At 35.4% G+C, this 22,334-nt stretch overlaps 1 protein-coding gene across 5 annotated transcripts in view; it reads left to right on the top strand.

The window, feature by feature from the left end:
* Window positions 1-22,334, top strand: part of TFPI (tissue factor pathway inhibitor) — a 75,839-nt gene that overhangs the window by 26,108 nt on the left and 27,397 nt on the right. For all 5 annotated transcript variants that reach the window (XR_011528476.1, XM_008518559.2, XM_070580398.1 and 2 more), the window contains exons 2-3: window positions 5,526-5,648; window positions 13,125-13,322. Coding sequence is in view for 4 of the 5 variants with exons in the window: in XM_008518559.2 (XP_008516781.2) it covers window positions 5,528-5,648; window positions 13,125-13,322 (319 nt within the window). In the remaining variant the exon portion in view is untranslated. The remainder of the gene's footprint in view (window positions 1-5,525; window positions 5,649-13,124; window positions 13,323-22,334) is intronic.

The following is a 22,334-nucleotide window of genomic DNA, read 5'->3' as shown; positions in this document are numbered from 1 at the left end:
TCAAAGTGTTAAACCTAGAAGGAGTATGGTTTGTTCAAGAATTAGCAGTTTCAGTGGAGCTAAGGGATTAGTAGGCAATGTCCATAAAGCTGAGCAATTACGGGAATGACCGACAGAAAATAAAGTTGGAGGGGGAGCTGGGAATGCTTTATTGGACACCCGTTCCCTTGGAAAATCTTACCTCATGATGATGATGGCAACACAGCAAAACATCTCCCAGCTCCTGCCTATGTCTGTAATTGCCCTTATACAGGTCCACTTAGAAAACATAACCTCACACGCAGACTGAATTCATGCCTAATATGCACACAAATCCATACTTACATTAATTTATCTAGTTGTATGACTAGCACAATTCCCTTGGGATATCCTTGAGTCCTCTGTCCTTCATATCCTCACTCAATTTTGCCAATACTCAAATCAAAAAGTCTCTCACACCTGGCCTTTTTCCTATAGTTCCACCGATAGCTCCTGTTCGTGATTACATTCTGATCCTCTGCAATATTCTAGCTGTTAATTCCACTTATAATTTTGCCCTCTCAACATCTTTCCACACATGCTGGATTTTATTAAAGCACAAATCACATCATACTTTTTTGTATTTTCCTGATTCAGGAAACCTGCTGACTTTTCCTTACCTGTATCTTATTTCTCAAGGTATTTTCCAAAGATATTTTATGGAAAAACAGTCCTTTGTCATGTAACTTTGGAAATGCATTTACTATGTTCTCCCATAGACGATACAATTGCACATTACCATAATAAGGATTCTGAAAAAGTCCTACAGTTGAGAAAACTATATAAATTTTTTAACTCAGATAGAAACATATATTAACCTATGAACACTTTTTTTATGTAACAACTAATAACATCTTGCTGAGCTAGTATTCTAAGAACACACCTTGACCTAAGAGAGTAAAATCGATGCTGAAAATTAGCATTAAAGTGAATAGAAAATGTAAGCTATGCAGTGTGTAAAATATGTTAGTTCAAATGCATAAATTCTTAGAACTGGAATGGAATTTAAGGACAATCTAGCCCAAGTCATGCATTTTATGAATCAGCTTCAGTAATATAAATTTATTTCCAAAAGTTACTTAATAAGTTGCTGGCAGAGCTGAGCTTAGAATTTCTAGTTTATTGCCCCAGTATATAAATACTATTTTTATTCAAGTTAAATAATTTAACATATATTTATTCTCCACTGCTACATGCCTGGTATATGCAAAGATATCCTGACAATGCATCTTGGCACTTATTCCATTTTTATTTAACTCAATTGGTTGAGTGCAAATTCCTTGAGGGTCAAGCATTTCTCTAGATTTTTTTAATTTCCCTTAGTGTCTAAAATATTATGATGCACAACCAGTCACTAACACAACACATTCATATAATATATTCTTGCCTAAATAACTTCTGATGCCAAGTTAGAAATTAAAAGGGACATAACTAGAGTGAGGACCTAGTTCATAGCTGGTGCCTTCTCACTCTATCTTCATACGGTGGAAAAAAGGAAGAATCTCTGTGGAAGGATCTCACTCATGTATATTTATACACAATATATATATATTATAACCACACTAATCCCATCCCTCATGACATAATCTGCTCTGAAAGACCTCACCTCCTAATACCAGCACTTTATGTAGAATTTTAGGCTTCTGCATAAAAATTTGGGGGAAACAAACGAGACCCTAGCATAATCCCACCAACAATGATGGTGGGGTCCACATTCTCACCAACACTTTGTATTGTTTGTTTTTATGAATTTAAGTTATAGTATCTCACAATAGTGCTAATTTGTATTTTTCTGATCACTGATTATGTTGAGCATCTTTTAATACGCTCATTGGCCATATGCATGTCACCTTTTGAAGTGTGTGTTCACTCTTTACCCCATTTTTAATTAGATATTTATTTGTAGTTCTTGATACAGTTTCAATATATGATCTTTGGAGACATGAACTTCAAAAACTTTCTCACAGCTCACCTTTTCAGTCTTAGCAGTGCTTACCTTGATGAACAGAAGTTCTTAATTTTAATGAAGTCCATTTATTGGTATTTTATTTTATAATTGGTGCTATTTGTATCCTGATTCAGAAATCTTGGGCCAGCCTTAGTGGCCTAGTGGTTAAGTTCAATGCGCTCCACTTTGGTAGGCAGGTTTCAGTCCTAGTAGTGGACGTACACCTCTCTGTTAGTGGCCATGCTGTGCTGTGCTGGAAGCCCACATACTAAAAAATAGAGAAAGATTGGCATGAATGTTAGTTCAGAGTGAATCTTCCTCAGCAAAAAAGAAAAGAAAAGAAAAGAAATCTTCGCTATGCTCATCGTGAACATATTCTCCTACACTTCTTCTACAAGATTTAATGTTTTGTCTTTCACATTTAGATCTTTAAGTTCCCTTGACTCAATTTTTGCATATGACACAGGGTGGGGTGATGCATATTTTTAATGGAGCCAGCTATTCAAGAAAGTGAAGTACAGAAAGGTACAGGAATGTGGGAGAAGTGAGTTAACCAATGCACAGCTCCGGTTTGGGCTTATCATCTTGTTTGCCATTTTGCAATGTGACTTGATGCATTTTGAAATTTTTAAAAGGAAGTTAATTACAATAATATATAATTAGGTCAGTTCACTCTGATTGATCTCCACAAATTACAGTTTTATAGATGTTATAAAATGTTGTATTATTTTTTCAATGGTATGCCGAAATCAGTCTCCCACTGCTCTGTGAACATGAATCATTTAATGCTTTTGGTCACTTTTCTGAGGCAACGTTATGGAGAAGAGAGAGTGCTGAACTAGCAATCTGCTGACTGAATTCAAGTTCAGATCAGCCGTTAATTAGCTGTGGCCTGTTGTAGTGCATACTCATAGTTTATCTATCCAATATCTTTCCTTTCTTCTGGAAGCAACAATCCCTTCCTCCTGGGGGCTACCTCTGTCCACTCCACCCCCAAAACCAAATACTTAAATCAGATTTCCAATGTTATTCCATTTTCCTGTTTCTGACCCCTGGCTTGTTTAGGGCCCACCAAATCCATACTGATCTCCTACAGCTTTCCAACTCAAATATATTGGTCCAAAGTGGGGGCACTTTTTCCAACTTGAAACTATCAGTGCCATTCTCAAGCTGTTTGAACCTAGTCCATAAAGAGATGTAGGAACGCTATTTTGATGGAAGAACCTTCAGGGTTTAGAACCCAGGAAATATCACTGCTATGCATCGTACTGTGTAGGGAAAGTTGGGCTGCACTGGGCGAGAATAAAGCTCATGTGAGGGGTGCAGCAGGAATGAGAGACTCCTGGTGGTGGTCAGCTCCCTGACTAGTCGTTTCTGAGATCCAGCTGCAAACCTGCATCTCTAGTCCTCATTGTTCTACCTTCTCTAGAATGAATGAGCTGATGACTTTCTGACCCAAACTATCTGAGCTGGCTTCTGATTCTCACAATCAAGGAAAGTCTAAAACAACTAAAACTGAGCAACACTCTAGGCCACCATTTGTAAAGAAAGTCACGATGGATTTAGAGTCCCAGTTTTCATCAAGTCTTCAGCAAGCACCCAACTTTAACCTGCTTCCTAAGCCATGGGATAGAAAAACATGATGTATTTTACACTCAAAGTAAAACAGGTTGTATATCTCAAAGAATCAAACGAAAATAGAAGAGTCGCTGAAAAATACATTTTCAAAAATTAGATAAAGACTACAAATTTGGTTGATAGACTCTTCAAAATAATATATATGTGTATATAGGCATACATATGCATATATATATTTGTGGATTCCTATAGCTTATGATATGTTTTAGGAGGTATATAACATTGCTACTGACTCAAAATCAAATATGTGCTAATGTGTCTAAAGTGTTATGAGAAAATAGGTTATACATTTCACTGGTGCTTTTAAAGAAGCTTAAAGCAAAATGGCATTTCTTACTTTATTAATTTATTATAAGGCTACTCACACCTTAATGGTGTGTATCGTGGCAGTGATTTGCTACAGACATAACCAGAGAATTCTCAAAGTTGTTTTTGATGGAATATCTGTTCCTGCATTTGTGAATGTTTACTGGTTAGATTTCTCTTTCCTTCCGGACTCTGATGGCATTAGTATCTGAACATGTGTGTACGTTCCCTTCTTTTTCTGTTCGCATCCTGTATGAACATTACACATTTCCTTCCACCTCTGAATCCAAGGGAGAAATAGCCTTTAAAAACAAAATTTAGATATACTTTTCCATTATTTTTTTGCTGTAAATCTTTAAATCATTTTGAAACAGGAATTGTCACTCTCCTGCTGAAATCTGTTTCCCTCAGAGTGTAAATGTGTTGGTTTATCACTTACAGTCACTTTTCTGTGAAACATTTTTGAATCAGATAACTCCCTAAGCTGAGGGGGGAAGAACTGGAGGACAGGACTGGCTGGAATGTTAGATATTTCTTTTTTCCTCAGTTCTGTTTGCTATCTCATAGAAAACCTGGTTAGGAAAGTGGTTATAAAAACAGAAAAATATTTTAAAGGAAACAAAGATGAAAATTTGGAAAATGTGTTTCTTTTTTCAAAGAAAGACTGGAGCAAAAAGAAAAAGAAATCAGGAATTGAAAGTTTCATTAATGAGTTAGTAGAAAAATGCAAGAAAAGTTAACAAATAATTAGTTCTGACTGAGAAAGAAGAATAGCTGTAGAAAGATGTGGCAAACAGAATTGCATGTGAAAATGGATCTTTAAAAAAATTTTTTTTAATTTATTTTGTTGTAGTAACATTGGATTATAACGTTATATAGCTTTCAGATGTACATCGTAATATATGTCAGATTCTGTGTAGATTACACCATGTTCACCACCCAAAAACTAATTAGAGTCCATCCCCTCACATGTGAGCCTGATTGATCCTTTTGTCCTCCTCTCTCACCACTTCCCCTGTGGTGACCACCAATCCAATCTCTGTCGCTATGTGCTTGTTTGTCATTGTTTTTATCTTCCATTTATGAGTGAGATCATACGGTATTTGACTTTCTCCCTCTGACTTATTTCACTCAGCATAATACCCTCAAGATCCATCCATGTTGTCACAAATGGCCGGATTTCCTCATTTCTTATGGCTGAGTAGTATGCCATTGTGTAAATATACCACATCTTCTTTATCCATTCGTCCCTTGATGGGCACCTAGGTTGCTTCCAAGTCATCTTAATACATACTTAGCCATGTTTATCAGCATTTACCCATGTCTCTCAATTATTGCTATTTTAATTTGTATTTTCAAGGAAATATGAAATATGACCTGTGTATTTGAATTTTATTAGATATATGTGCTGAAAGTATGTGAGTCCATGATATTGAATGCTACATACACATGTTTGAAATATGAGTCATGGAATGTGTGGACAGAGATGTATAAGAATACACATTAAATGTCATAGAAATTTACATTTGGAGGTATGCATAAGAATCCTACTAGCCTATGGATAATTATGCATTAACATTTTATTTATTAGCTCTATCCATGTCTTGTATTTCAGAGATGATCTATACAATGAAGAAAGAACAGATTTGTTGGGCTTCTATATGTCTGCTGCTTGGTTGTGCCTCTGCTCCTCTTAATGCTGCTCCTCAGGAAAGTGAAGAACATACAAACATTACAGGTAAAGTGGCGGAAGCATTCATCTTTTTAAGCTAGTCAAAGCTCTCAATTTTAATCCAAAAACAATTTTATTTTCCCCATCACGTAGGAAAATTAGTTTTTATCAAAGGGACATTTTTCTTGGGAAACATCTTATATGTAATGTATCAGAAAACAAACAAACAAACTTAGTCCAAAAAAAGTCATTTTAGCAGGGAAGACTTCTCTTTTTTCAGGCTATAATATTAAACACTGAAGGATCTCTGGAAAATTGCAAGGAACCAAATGCTGTAGGAACAACTCGCTGCGGACTTTGATGCCCCCGTTAGCTGGGAGAAGCGCGAGAAGGAAACAGAAGCGAATGACATCTGAAGTCGAGCCATTCTCTCCTTCCGGCCCTTATTCCCCAAATCAGAACTTGCCAGATGAGTCCAGTGTGAGAATCTAGTCAAGCAGGACACCAAGAGATCTGTAATAGAATTTAGTTCTAAATCCATAAAACTCTGTGTCTAAAAATAAAATATAACAATCAAACAATAGAGCAAGGAGAAAACTGTACAGTGATTGCTATTATAGATTTCTGTCTTTCGTAAAAGTAATATTTTGTAGCAAATTAGTAAATCACTGATAGAACTCTCAAGTCATTGGTAATAGTGAGAGAATATGAACAAAATGACAACTTCTATTTGTATTTGTGTGCGTTATGTACAAAAGACTTCCATAAATACATCCTTATTACGTATCTCGAACAGCTCTTTAAAGTGATTTTGTTCGGTGTACTTCCCTTTGATAAAGATTGAACAGATAAATTTGAAGTGCCTGAGACTGTGGTAGGTGCTAGGCAAGCAGTGGTGACTGAGACCAGGTTCTCAAGAATCTCAGTTTCACAGGGGAGACTGACGTGTAGACAGGTGGTTTCAGTATAATGTGTAAGTGAAGTGACGGAGGCAGCCCTAAGGAGCTGCTGTTGGTGCGAAGAGGAAGGGGACTCAGCCACGCTTGGTGACCTGAGAGCTTGGCATGGGGAGGTGGCCAAGTGGTACGTGTGGCATTACTTCATCCTTCACCCAAGAATGAGACACTTGGAGCAGAGCTGAAGATCTGTCCCAGCTGGACCCACAGCTTGAAGCCCGGCTGCCCAGGCGGACCCAGCTGAGACCACCTCCAGCTGACCACGGGAGGGGAAGCAGGGCAGCTGAGATCAACAGGGCCATTCACATCCAACCCGTGAGTGAAAAATAAAGGCTTACGGTTATATGCCACTGAGAAAAATATATATTGTTAGAAAAAATTCCTAAAGATGGAATGTTATTTAATGAAGTCAAAACTGTAATGTGCCTTATGAAAATAGGAATTTGGGCATTATGGGATGAACTCTAATCCTTCATTTGGCTCGTTTCTCAAAAAGGATGTCTAAAGTTCTAAAATTCTGGAGGTTCAGTCGAGAGGGGATGTGGAGGATAAAATAGGTTCCAACAGGGAAAAAGCAGGCAACCCCATCTCGGGATGTGGGAGGAGAAAGGCTCTGCATGTTCCGATATTCACCTAGTCCAGTCTCCCTCAGGTAGGCTGAGAAAATGCAAGCCAGTTAACCAGGAGGTTCCTGAAATTGTTACTGCGGCCGCAGTCAACCAAGAAATCAGATTCACCCATCAATATTTAGGCCAGAGTCTAAAATCTCATAAATCCAGATCAAACCCAGCTGGATAAGAAAACATTTTGATCTTAAAGCTAGACTTGAAGACACTTAGCTGACTGATTGCACAGTCTTACTCAGTTTTTCTTTTGTTTTGTTTTTAATGAATCTTGGAATAGCATGATCCTGCATCTGAATCAATTCAATTTTGGAGACACTGTTTATCACATTATGCCAAGGTTGTGCCACCATTTTATAGAAGTACACTATTTCAGTGAAATAGCGTACTATCCTTTTATAGAAAAACATGCAAGATTTTATGGCTTCTCTCACAATAGTAAACTTTCTTTCATCAGTCCAACCAGCAGGTAGGATAAAGTAGAATAAATTTTTTATTCTTTTTTTGGTAAGACAAAAAGGATGATAAAACACAGTGGTGATAAACTTTTTTTTTTAATTCCTCTGGACTGGGAGAGAGAAGATAGCAGGGAGCATTTAGAGAAAGGCAAGTATTTTTCATAAGATTTAGAATCAGACAGACTTAAGTTTGCGTGTGTGGTTTGCCAGAGGGTAGCTTTGCAAAATTAGATGGGTTAATGTAAACTTTCTGACTCGCAGTGCCCTAAAGAAAGTGATGTAAAGAACCACGTTTGGATGGTTGTTATACAAACGGCATGAAAGCATGTGGCACATTTTCTGGCACAGAGAAGGCGAAGAGTACATGTCTGAGTTCTTCCCTTCCAGAGAAGTCAAACCTTCTAGTGAGAGAGCCAAGCAGCAGGTCGACTCTTAGATAGCAAGTTGCCTTAAAGCTCTAGGTTCCCCAACAAATTCCGGGAGAATTAGGATGCTGACAGTCGAGGACGCGACAGGCTCCAAGCACTATGAGGAGCCTTCCATCCAACATCCCAGACAAGGGGACGGAGGAGTGAGACTGTAATTGTCGGACGGTGAGATATAAAATACAAGAAATCAATTACAAAAGTGCTTAAACATAGGGCCAGCCAGGTGGCACAGCAGTCAAGTTTGCGTGTTCCTCTCCAGCAGCCCAGGGTTTGCAGGTTCGGATCCCAGGTGCGGACAGGGCACTGCTTGGCAAGCCATGCTGTGGTAGGCATCCCACGTATAAAGTAGAGGAAGATGGGCATGGATGTTAGCTCAGGGCCAGTCTTCCTCAGCAAAAAGAGGAGGATTGGCAGCAGATGCTAGCTCAGGGCTAATCTTCCTCAAAAAAAGAAAAAAAAATGCTTAAACATAAACCATAATTCTGTTTATCTCACTGCATCAGGTTAAATTCCTGTTACATTGCCCTCCATGTGTTTTCCAATTTCACGGCCTTGGGCAGACCCGTGTCACTGTCAACACTGTCTTCACGTCTCAGTTTTGTCTCAGGAAAGTTATCCCTGACCCCCTCAACAAACTTAAGAGTCTGATTATAGGCTCGTGCAGCTTCCTGAGCTCCGTGAATATTTATACATGTAATCTTCAGTGTCTGGATGCCCCATGAAAGAGAGGGTACTGCTGCCATATATTTACTCTCATATCCACCATGGCAGCACAGTGCCTGCCACAGGCTCGACCCACGATCGTTAACTCTCAAAAATTAAGAAATGAAAACAAGGGCGATTTCCATCCTTTTGAGTGGAGTGGGCTGGTGCTGTGTCCAAGAGGGCAGGCCTGATCACTCCTCTACCTCAGGGATGCTGCGCCCCGGTGTAGGTCCCAAGCTCACTGCACAAAAGGATATTCTAATACAAGATTCAGGTAAGAAATACATTAAAATTCGAATGGTAAAGAAAAATAATTAGCTAATAATAAGATACAGTTAATAAAAGTTAATTCTTAGCATTTTCCTTAGGAAATTGGTATAAAATCATCACCTACTTTCATCATTGAAAGCTTTTTTAGTTTTTATAAACTGAATTTTAGAAAAAAACTTTATTAATTGACTGGAAATTATATAAGTCTATGTGCTTCACTTAAATGCCAATTTAGGATTCTCAATTATAGAGATCTGTGACATTATTACTCAGTTACTAAGAAGGTGTGACATATCTGATGTAAAACTATGTGGGAGTCAATTCCAAAGCCATCACTTATGGTGTGAACTGAGCAATTAAATTTCTGCAGTGCTTTTTTTTTGATGAGGAAGATTGGCCCTGAGCTAACATCTGTTGCTAATCTTCCTCTTTTTGCTTGAGGAAGATTGTCACTGAACTATCATTGTTACTGAGTTAACATCTGTGGTAATCTTCCTCTATTTTGTATGTGCTTGATGAGCAATGCATAGGTCTGCACCTGGGATCCAAACCCGTGAACCCCAGGCCGCCAAAGTGGAGGGCACAAGCTTAACCACTACAGCCCCTGCAGTGCTTTCTATATAATTTACAAATTGGAGATAATACCTAAGTCAGAAGGTTGTTGTGATCATTAAATAATATAATTACAAAATGTCTGGATCATAGTAATCACTCAGTAAACGACATTAGCTGTGGTTAGTACTGGGAGGAGTGCTGCAATTACTGGGCATTATCTTTCGTGTTTGTGGTGCACTGCCGCCACCTCGTGGCACAATTACTAAATAGCAGGTTGAACTTCGGGTTGCATATCCTTAACAGGCAAAATGTGAAAGAAAAGATTTGGCATGATGATAAGGAATATCAACTATATTAAGAGTCAAAAGCAGAGGAATCATCAATGAGAAAGAACTGATATACATTACTGATTTATAAGAAATAGTTTTCCTGCACATATATGGCAACCCAGGTGAAGCTCCCTGTGCTCTCCAGGGGGAGATCTGTGTTAAAGGAGCCTGTCTGAAGCCCTTCTTCAGTCGTCGGGTGTCTGCAAAGTTCTAAAGTAACATTAACGTGGGAATCAGGACCATCAGGTGATGTGAGAAGTGCTATAGGAATTTCTGAGATAATGGTATATAGCCGTAAGATTCAAAATGTCAGAATACTTTTATTCCTAGTTCATTTCTCAAAATTATTTATGTGACTTCTGAGGTCTAATTCTAAGATCAGATATTTATAGAACTGATAGGTCAAATTTTGTCCATCCTGTAAAAATGCATGTGGAGCAAATACACAGCGCTAATTCGATACTGCCATCGTGGGCCTGCTGTCAGTCAGAGGCACCACTCAGGGTCTTTGATGCAAAGTTTTCTAGCTTCTCACAACTTTTTAACAACTCAGGCTGTCACTTATAGAATTCCCAACCTTTAAGCAACAAAAGAGAATATAAAAAGCATTTACAGTCATAAACGTACTACTAGAAAATGCTTTCAATTATTTTTTAATTCAAACTGACATAACTTCAATGATGAAGAGGGAAACATTGTTTCATAAGTCATTTTTTGTTTATATAGAGAGATTTATCTGTAAAAAATGCTTTCATCAACACTCAAATGTTATTTTATATATTACGAATTTCTATAGAAAAAAGTACTTGTGTATATAATTTAAGAAAAATAAGGAATGTCAAGGAAGTCTACAAACATTTAAGGAAAATTCTAAATCTGAAGTATCCATTTTTCTAAGTGCTAAAAACTTTTGATATGCCTTCAGGGATCTTTTACAGCTAATTAATTTCAAGTAAGTTCATCAGCATAAAATGTTAGGTAAATAATTAGGAAGAAAAAGAAATGAGATTTAAATATTTATATGATAATCAATAGTTATTAACTTACTTTGATAAAGTTATTTATGTATATTTTATAGAGATTGACTGGCTTTAGGGACACTATATAATTGGTGTAAAAATTATAAAAAACATCATATTGGTAAGCACCTAAATGATATTTTGCCAATTGAACATAACCCACAGGAAGCTGAAAACACACAAATGCATAGGTGCAAAAAATTCACTGTTAAAGATTTGACCAGTGTTACAGCTTGCTAATTAGCCAGTTCATGAAAACTGTGTTTGGTTCTAAAAGTTCCCCTGTCTTTTGTTGACAAAGGTATGTGTATCATAACAAATCTCTGTTACTCGTTACTTGACCTTATCAAGTTTGGGGCCTGAAAATTTCTGTTCTGTCATTCCATCTGCTTAATTTATTTCAGTTGAAAAAAATAGTCAATTCTGTTATCAGAGAAATCAAAATGGTAATATGAAATATGGTATTTTATAAATTAACCTCGGAGTTTTTAAATTAAAAGTTGCATTAGTGGTTGACATAAAATTCACTTATTCATAAATAGTGTCAAATGAATCAAGCGGCATAATAATACCAGCTATATTTGAATGCAAGGCCTACTTATCTTTTTATAACTCAGAAAATAAAAAATAACATTCCAATTACTTTTTTACAAAAACTCTTAACATTATTTGAAATATGGCTAATACTTGACATTAATTCAGTGTAGATCATTAGGATAAAATATTAAGGGTGAAAGAGACAATAAAATTATCTAATTCAACTTTTATGATATACGTTTTTCTCTTTCAAAAAATTCAGTTTTGAAATTATAGGAAAATTAAAATTGATTTCATTCTAGATGTCATACACCCACAAACCTATCCTTTACTTCATGTTTTTAAAATATTTTATGTGAAAGTATTAAGGTGACATCCATTCATGTTTCCTTTTTCAAAGTAAATCATTTTATAGTGCATTAAAGCACTTTTTTCAAAGATACTTAAACTTGGTTTTCATTCAATAGGATACTGCTGCCCTCTAAAGGGCTGCTTCGGTTTAGATCATTTTCCGGTTTTGTATCCTCCACAAGGAATCATGGTAAATAGTGAAAGACAAAGAACAGAGACTCAACACATAGGCAATCCCCGAGGACTATTATACGGCATCCTTTGGTCGTTATTATGTTGGTTGTACCATCCAGAATTTTCAGTGTCTATCTTACTGGCCGATTCTGTAGACAAATGCAACTTAATTAAAGTCAGGCCTCCCTCTATTAATATTATTAGACATGATAAAAATCAATTTTAAACATCTTAGTTGAGTTTCCTGTATGTACAAGCCCCTTCCCAAGATAGGAAACTCTTCTGTGATGCAAATAAGTGACTAAACATTTAGGGAGAAATTATAACTCAAGGTCAACAGAATTGCCTCATTCTATTTTAAAACATAGAAAGCATTGTTTAAGTTTTCTCACCGTTGTTAAAAACCAATCGTGGTAAGTAAAAGCATATATATATATATATATATATATATATATATATATATTCGTAATATCAAACACCTAAATTTTCATAATTAGGGAATATTTTAATATAGTATGATATATATATGTATATATATATACACGAGTATAAATATACTGTTGCTTATTTTGGTTTGTTTTCATGTGGATTGGTGTCTTGTAGGAACCCTGATACTGTTGCTTTTAAAGAGTTGTTTTTTGTGTAAAAATGACACAACAGTGAATTAGGGAGAGGAACTCAAAAAGATTGTCCATTAACGTCTGCCCTTAAAAACTGCTGAATTAAAACAGAGGTCTCTACTTACTGGTGATGCCAACACATCAGCTATCTTACAACTACTGCTCAATTCCATATGGGTCAACTGGTACAGGTGTAAGCCATATTTATAAAAAAAGTCTAGAGAAATTATTCTACATTTTCCTTTAATAGTTGATTAATAATAGTTAATCATAATTAATCATTAATTAGTAATAACAGTTGATTAATAAAGTTTGATATGACCTGTCTCATTTGATGAGTTTATAAACTTTATCTACCTTTTTGATAATTTTGAATAACTTTTCATAGTTTCTTATATCGGCCTGTTTTATTGTTGTACTTTTCCTTAAAATTAAGATGTATTAAAAAGGAAATAAAGAATATTCCTACAGGGTTGATGAAGGATTTTATGTTACATCTTTTGTTTTTACCTTGTAGATGCTGAGTTACCACCACTGAAACCTCTGCATTCGTTTTGTGCGTTGAAAGCGGATGATGGCCCATGCAGGGCAATGATCAAGAGATTTTTTTTCAATATTCATACTCAGCAGTGTGAAGAATTTGTATACGGGGGATGTGAAGGCAATCAGAATCGATTTGAAAGCCTGGAAGAGTGCAAAGAAAAGTGTATAAGAGGTAGGTGTCTGGAGGCAGTTATCAGCCAGGAGCCTTTAGACTTATTAGATATAACCATAGATTTGATAATTCTAGAAAAAAAAATTAAAACTACTTTGACATTCCAAGGAATTTTCTTTTTTACTTTTTCAGCTTTCCTTTTCAACTATTGCTTTTCATTTTTGTCATATCAGTCATTTAACATACCTTAAGCCTATTGTCCTACACTCTTCTCCACAATAAAGAGGGAAGACAAACCCTTAAGTTTACAGGATGGGTTTTATATCTGCAGTGATATGAGTGTAATTCAGCCTCTCTAAGTGGCTAAGAAATTGTTTGTCACACTGACTTAGACTTTCTTTTATCAATACAATGATCTCATAGCTGTCTCCTTCCAAGATAATGAACCTGAGAATCCACTTTGAGGCTCTCAGTAGCTACTAATTAGAAAATTCTAAGCTGCATCAGGAAGTAGAAGTATATATATGAAAGTTAAGTCGTTCTCTTTGGAAACTTGGAAGACTGTAGAAAAGAAAATATCATCCTTGCTGACCCACGAAGACTTTACTGAACCCAACTTTTCATTTTTTTATTAAGTTATAAGGTTTAAAAGCACATCACGTTATATTGTTAATAACCCTTATTGGACAATTTTATTCTGCTTTAATCCTATTAAAACAACATTTTTTTTTTGCAAATTTTACAAATTACGGTGTTTTGCCTAGTTTTACCGCTTCCCACTGAGATCAATTCCAAAGAATTACTGGTTCAAATTTTGAATGTTTTTATCTGTTTTATTCTTCTGAATTGTGAGCTACTTGAAGGATAGAAGAATCTGTGTTCTCTTTATATCCCAAGTTTCTAGCTCCAAATTCCCCCCTCGCATGTTCTTAGAGCTCGTTGAATTGAATTGTACAGCTATAGCAGTGGTATCCTTAAGTAACACTAGGTGTCTTGTTTTTTGCAAAGCAGGCGGCTCTGCATTCTCCCTCTGGTAATGCTTTCCAAACAGCTTTTACAAAACAGCCTTGGCATCACGATGCTCTTGGCCTGTGGGAAAACCTCAATGTGGTGAAAAGAGAGCACTTCTCTCCTCTGTGACTCTGAGTTGCTTTGTTGTATGCTCCAGAGCTGACAGAAAGGAATTGATGTGAATATATTTCTTTGACTTCAGCGCACTTATTTCCTTCTTTCCTCTCCATAGATGTGCTGGAAATGTTACTGACACAGATTAGGCAGGTCAGTGGTCCCTTGTGGTGCCTTTAGTTTTTGTGATTGTCAGGTCATTTGCCACTCATCACTGATTTCTATACCCATTCTCTTCCATACTGGGCCAAATCATCTTTTGTGTTGATCTGAATATCACTCAGGTTCAGCACCGTGGCTAGAGGCTTGGATGCCTCATTCTTTGTAATCCCCGCTTTTTCGTTTGGCAGCTACTTATTTCCATCAACTAGCCTCTTCCTTGAAATACATACTTGTTTCTTTTTTATAAATTCATGAATCAAAGGTGTCAAAAGTTACCCTTTTCTTTAGATATTAATCAAATATACTGGGACTGGCCTGGTGGTGTAGTGGTTAAGTTAGCATTCTCCTCTTTGGCAGCCTGGGGTTTGCTGGTTCCAATCTTGTGCACAGACCTATGTGCCACTTATCAAGCCATGCTGTGGCAGGCATCCCACGTATAAATTAAAGGAAGATGGGCATGGACGTTAGCTCAGAGCCAATCTTCCTCAGCAAAAAGAGGCGGATTGCCAGAGGATGTTAGCTCAGGGCTAATCTTCCTCCCCCCCCCCCCAAAAAAAAAGAAAAAGAAATTAATCAAATATAATCATTTTGTTCTTCAGTGACTGCCCTGCTTATAATGTTTTCTCAAGCATCATTACCGCCTAGCATATAAATATGTCTCTTGCCCCATCTATCCATTATCTCTTCAAAAACCACTTGATATTATTGTTTGAATATCTGAGTGTTTTATGTGGCAAACTACTGTTAAGGATAAAGCTAGCATATAGAAAAAATATTTCCAGGCTTTTAAAATATCACCCAAGGAGAAAATTCCATCTTCAGCAATGATGAAGTAACTGGAACTAAACTTCCTCTCCTAATATAAATAACTAGAAAATTGGACAAAATATATGAAGCAACTGTTTGCAGACATTGATCAAAAGTCAGTGCAGGACTGTGATCTCTGAGAGAAGGGCAACACGTGAGGGGATCCTCCAGTCCTCCCAGCTTTCCACTTGAAGGCACTTCTGGACCACAGTAAAAGGAGAGGAGCCCAAGTACAGCCGTGGGGGTCTCCCTGGTGGAGGTTATGGAATTGGAGATTAGGAGACTGAGGTGACTGAGTTTGGGGGGAAAATATGTGGGAGAGAATGTACATATGTCAAGAAAAAGTACAAAAATCTGGATAAGGGTCCCTTTGGGTTTGTCTCTGAATAATAAAGCTGAATGCAATTGGTGAAATTTTGTGTTTGAGAAAATAATTACAGGGATTTGTAAATGGAAAAATTCCCAGAGCTCCCACCTGACTGAGAGAAATTTAGCATTTAATTTAGTACTAAGACTAAATTAGACCTAGTATAAGGGCCAGTTTAGACTTACCATAATGAAGCTTAAAGCAATTACTTAGTTGAAACAGAGAAGTGACAGAGGCAATGGAATTAGCAGACAAGGACTTTAAAATAGTTGTTATAAATATGCTAAAAGATTTAAAGAAAACATGAACATAATAAGGAGAAAAATGGAATATATAAAAGAGGACTAAATCAAACTTCTAAACCTGAAAAGTACAATATATAAAAATACAATATATAAAATAGGAAATTCACCAGATGCACTTGAGAGCACATTAGACATTATAGAAGAAAAGGTCAATAAACTTAAAGACAGAGCAATAGAAACGGTTGACAATTAAGCACAGTGGGAAAAAACTAAATATACAAGCAAAAAAGAATATAGTCCAATAACCCACAAGACAATATCAAGAATTCTATCAAAATGTGTTATAGGTGTCCTTGGGGTGGAGCAGAAGAAATACATGAACAAATAATTGCTGAAAACTGTAACTTGTAGAACCAAGAGCCTTGATGAATCCAAAAAAGAATAAACACCAACAAAGAGAAGACCACACAAATAAATAGAATAATCAAATTGCTGAAAATCAGGGATAAAAACTAAATCTTAAAAGGAGTTATGAAAATGATACATTAGGTATAAGATCAAGAGAATCACAAATTTCTCATCAAGAGAAGATTCACAAGAGAGGAAAATGAAACTTATTTAAAGAGCTGAAGGAAAAAGATTAACTGCCAATTAGTAATCTAGATCTATTAAAGTACCCTTAAAATGGAGATAAACACTTTTTCAGATCAACAATATCTGAGAAAATTTATTGCTAGCAGACCTGCACTGCAAGTAGTATTAAAGGATTTAAAACTACAGCACGTAAGAAAGAGGGGGAAATTCGCCATTACTGCAGTAACGTTCTGACGCTGTTGGTGAAAGTGGTGGAAACTACCGGGAGCCAAATTGTTGTAAGTTAAAGATATGTATTAAAGGCCCTAGAAAAACCATTAAAAATAAAACAAGGAGATATAGCAAATAGGCCTATATCACTAATGAAGATACAATTGTCATTAAAATACTCAATTCTAAAGAAGATAGGGAAACAGGCACAAAAAACAGATGAACAGTGGGAAAAAAATAGCTAGGGATTTATACTCAACCATAATGATAATTACATTAACATTTAATGGTGTAATTGCTCCAATTAAAAGGCAGATATTAGTCAATATACAAAGCAAATCAAGAACTACATGTTGTTTATGGGAAAGATATCTTTTTTTTTTTGAGGAAGATTAGCCCTGAGCTAACATCCACTGCCAATCCTCCTCTTTTTGCTGAGGAAGACTGGCCCTGAGCTAACATCCATGCCCATCTTCCTCTACTTTATACATGGGATGCCTACCACAGCATGGCTTGCCAAGAGGTGCCATGTCCGCACCCGGGATCCTAACCAGTGAACCCCGGGCCACTGAAGTGGAACGTGTGAACTTAACTGCTGTGCCACTGGGCCAGCCCCTATGGAAAAGACATCTTAAAAATAAAGACACAGCTAAAAGAGAAAGAATAGAAAAAGATATACCCTGCAAACACTAATCATAAGAATGGTCAAGAAAAGTAGACTACAGAAAAAGAGATAACAGCAGAAGAAAGGGAAGATACAAGGATGAGAGCCAATTAATAACAATCCTCAGTGTCTATGTGTATGCCTCAATTACAGAACTTCAAATTTTTCAAAGAAAAAGTTGACAGAAGTTAAATGAGGAATCGTTTCTCAGTTCAGTTTAGATTTTTCAATACACACTTTTCAGTACTTAATAGAACAAGCAAGCAGAAAATCAGTCTAGATATATAAGACTTGAACAACACTATCTTCCAACTTCACATAGTTGACATTTATATAACACTCTCCTCAACAACAGCAGGATACATACCTTTATTTTGAGTGCACGTGAAACATTCACCAAGACAGACCATATGTAGGAGCAAATTTCTTAATTAAATTTAAAAGTATTACAATCATACATAGTATTTCTGTAACAGAAGGGGAATTAAATTAAAAATCAATAATAGAAAAATGCCTTATAAACCCCAAATATTTGGAATATGAAAAATATTGCGAGCCAAATGATGACAAAAACACAAGCTACAAAATCTGTGGGATGCAACTAAAGCAGTGCTTAGAGAAAAATTTCTAGCTATAAATATTTTACTATAAGAACAAAAAGTTTAAGATACATTTTTAAGTGTGATCCTCAAGGAACTAGAAAAAGAAGAGTAAATTAAACCCATAATAAGTAAAAGAAGAAAATGATAAAAATAAGCAGAAATCATTGACATAGAAAATGGACAAACAGTAGAGAAAATCAATGAAACTAAAAGGTAGTTCTTAGAAGATATCAATAAAAGTAATACTGCTCTAGCAGAGAGAGAACAGAAAGGACCAATATCAGGATGAAAGCATAGATACAGTTCGTGTGAACACTAAAAAGATAATAATGGAATATTATAAACAAATTGGTGCCAATACATTTAACAACTTGGATAAAACAGACAATTCCTTGAAAGATAAACATTATTCAAACTATCACAAGAAAAAGAATAGAAAATCTGAATAGCTCTCTCTATATTAAGTGAATTAGATTTGCAAATAAAAAACTTCCAACAAAGAAAACTCCAGGCCTAGATGATTTCATTGGTGAATTCTATAAAACATTTAAGATAGAAATGACAGGGGGCCAGCCCCATGGCCGAGTGGTTAAGTTGGCACGCTCCACTTCAGCGGCCTGGGGTTTGCTGGTTGGTTCGGATCCTGGGCGTGGACCTGCACACCGCTCATCAAGCCATGCTGTGGTGCCATCCCACATAGAAGAACTGGAATGACTTACATCTAGGATATACAACTATGTACTGGGGCTTTGGGGAGAAAAAAAAGATAGAAATAATGTAAATTCAATACAAATTCTTTCAGAAATTGAAAAGGAAGAAACACTTCCCAATTTATGATATGAAGTCAGCATTACCTTCATATTATACCAGATAAAGACAATTCATGAAAGAAAACTACAGACCCAATTTCTATCATGAATATAGTCACAAAAAATCTTAACAAAATAATAGCAAATCAAATTTAGGACAATATGAACAGACAATATATTATGACCAAGTGTGGTTGATGCAAGCTTGCAAGATTGGTTAAATATTCAAAATTTAATCTCCATATTAATCAATTAAAGGAGAAAAAACATATGAACATCTCAAAAGATGTAGAAAAGCAACTAACAAAATTAAACAGCAATTCATAATAAGAATATCCTCAAATTGATAAAGGACACCTATGAAACATCATCAGCCAACATCATACATAATGGTGAAAGAATGAATGCATTTCTCCTAAGATTGGGAACAAGATAAACGATGTTCACACACCACTTATTTTAGACCCTCTAATGGAGGTCCTAGCCAGTGCATTAAAAGAAAAAAGTACAAACAGTTTGGAAAGCAAGCATAACTTTATTGAGAGAAAACCCAATCACATAAAAAACACACATATAAAATATATTAATAGATTGAAAGACGTTATTGTTAAGATGTAACTTCTCCCGAAATAGATCTGGAAATTCTACTCTCTACCAATCAAATTCCAGCAAATTCCATTCTGGTTTTATATTCATTAATTAATCAACTCTAAAATTGATAGCCAATATAAAGGACCTGGAATGGGTAAAACAATTCTGAACGAAAGAGCAGCTTTAAAGGACAGTACACTGTCTGATTTTAGGAGTTAGGTTACAGCTGCCAAAATTGGACAGGATGATATGGGCATAAGGATAGATAGAAATCAATGGAACAATAAACAGTCTAGAAATAGACCACACAACCATAGTTAACTGATTTTCTATGAAGATAGACATACTATTTTTATAATAAGAAAAACAATTTAATGAAAAAAAAATAAACTTGATAAAGCTTTGTTTGTTTCAGTCCTGACTGTCACTTAACTCTCTGAAGCTCACTTTCTTCATGTGCACATTGAAGACGTGCTGATGACATAGACCACAACCATTAGTCTTGTTTAAACTAGTATTTACATCACTCGTTCAAGGGAAAGATCCCTTCAGGTAGATAATGTGGCTGTAGGTTTGAAAGGGCCCGGAAACATTAGAATATCATGACATCAGCATGTTGGTATTTTATCCTGTCACACCTGCTAATGTCTCTATTGCGAAATTATATATATATATTTTATTATGCTAGTAGTTGTTTAGATTTTTATTCATTTGTAAAAAATGCTGTTTAGTTGCCATGATAAGATAGGAATATAATAGAAGTCTCTCAAAAGTGGTCCTCTCTCTGCTGAGAACCTAATTATTTTACAGTAACAAGGAGAATGGCATTATTTCAAGGCATTTCTGGTTGGTTTTTGTTTAATATATGTTATTTAAGCATAAATTATTGACAGAATGATGTAAATTAAGTGTTTCATTATAGATATTCATATCACTTTCCAAGGGATAAAGGGAAGATAGTGTGAGCATAGGGAATAAAAAAATCAAAATATGAGATACATCTTATATATTAAGGCCTGGAAGCTGAAGTTTTGTTTTATTTGGGAAGACCAATGAGAACTGTAGTTTGTAAACTACCATGCCTAAGAATAAAGGCAAGCCAAATATTTCAGAGAATAGAAACTATGCGTGTGTTTACTTTGATATGTATGCTAGCTGTCCTTTTGGATGTAAAGTTGCTTTATTGTTTCCAACTATGTATAATTTTGTTTGGTGTATTTACCTATATAATAGAGGCATGTTAACAAAGTTAATAAATTTAAAAAATAAAGATACAGTTTGTAAAATAGCTTCTAGATACCTCACTTTCAAAATATTTGTCCTTTGGTTTAGTTGCTTTTTTTCTGTAGCCTAAGCAACAACGTTGTCTTTGATTATTATTTTTTGAAGAATAGGTGTAATGTAGTGTGGGAAATTAACAAATTAGATGAAAGAGATCAAATGTCCCCTTAGCTTTATAGACTCTCAGCCTCTACGGCGAGGTTGAATGTGTTACATTTAAATTCATGGAGCGTCAATTCCTGAAACGTCTTTCAAGGTTCTAGACAGTGTGCTGTTAATATTAATTACTATTTTATTGATGGGGCTACTGTGACTTGTGGCTTTTCATGGGGATTTAGGTGGAACTTTTCTCCACAGGGTATTAAACAGCTGTGTAAATGCTTTTTCCATTCTTATTTTTTACTTTGTCGTTTCATGTTTCATTTGTTTGGAATTGTGAATACTTATTTGGTAACAAGAATCTTCTTCCCATAGAGTCATTTTCCCACCTGCTTGGATTTTCTAGGCTGACTTCAACAAATAAGAAACATTAAAAGTTAGCATTCAGATTTTACCCTACCCTTCTCCAACAAGAGACAAAAAGATGAAGAAAGAATGGGAGAGATAAACAACCCATTACAATTACTGAAATGTATCAGATAATTATGACTTAATTTGTCGGATATTACATTTTAATATTCATAATAAAATATTTAAAATGTGAATTCATGTAAGTTAGAGTTCAAAGAATTAGTACAATGGGAATTGGTAAAGCACACTCTCATTTCTCCTTAAGATGTCATTAACAAATGTTATGTTATACATAAATCTAGGAAAATATGATAACTTGGGTAATTTGCTGTAAATCTTATCTTTCTATTTTTTCAGACTGTAATTGGCATAAAAATCCATTAAATAGGGTTTCCATGGTTGTTATTTCAGAATCCTCAAAGATAATCATTAGTAATACAAATACAGTTAAAATTCCAATGGGCTAAAACACTTTATTTGAGTGAGTTTGTGTGTATACCAGCTGAATTAATCTGACTTGAGATGAAACCAGAGACAAACAAACAAAATAGTTCTCTCTTTTAATATTGCATGAACATTGAAACCAAGCATTTCTATGTTCCCATCACATGGCTGTTATCAGTGGATAAAACAGAATAAAAATTATCATTCAGCGCTCTAGTCTTACATGCTATTTATATGTATATATTCTTTCCTTGCCCTCAGAAATTAAAACTGTAACATTAGTACATTAAAACATTTTAATGTAAGCTTATTATGATGATCCACTATTTAATTAAAAAACAGCAATTGGGGGTTGGTTATTTACAATTCAAAAAAAATCACAATATTTAAAATGGAATTAGAATTATATATACCTTTTAAATATATATTATATGTATTTCTTTTGTAAATATATATATATTTCTTTTTTAAAAGACTACTGAATAAAACACAGTAAAACTCAAAAAGGAGATAGGCCCCATTACCTTGTCTTTCATGGGTGTTTTACTCTCCAAAACACTCTTTCCCTCTCTCTCTCTCCTCTCCCTTACCATACAACTAATTAACTAATTATAAGCTGCCTCAAACAAAGCTTTTCTCTGTAATACAAGTGATTATAAAA

This window comes from Equus przewalskii, chromosome 17 (genome assembly GCF_037783145.1).
Source record: "Equus przewalskii isolate Varuska chromosome 17, EquPr2, whole genome shotgun sequence".
NCBI lineage: Eukaryota > Metazoa > Chordata > Mammalia > Perissodactyla > Equidae > Equus > Equus przewalskii.
The sequence above is the reverse complement of the archived record's forward strand: the minus strand, read 5'-3'. Positions and strand labels throughout refer to the sequence as shown.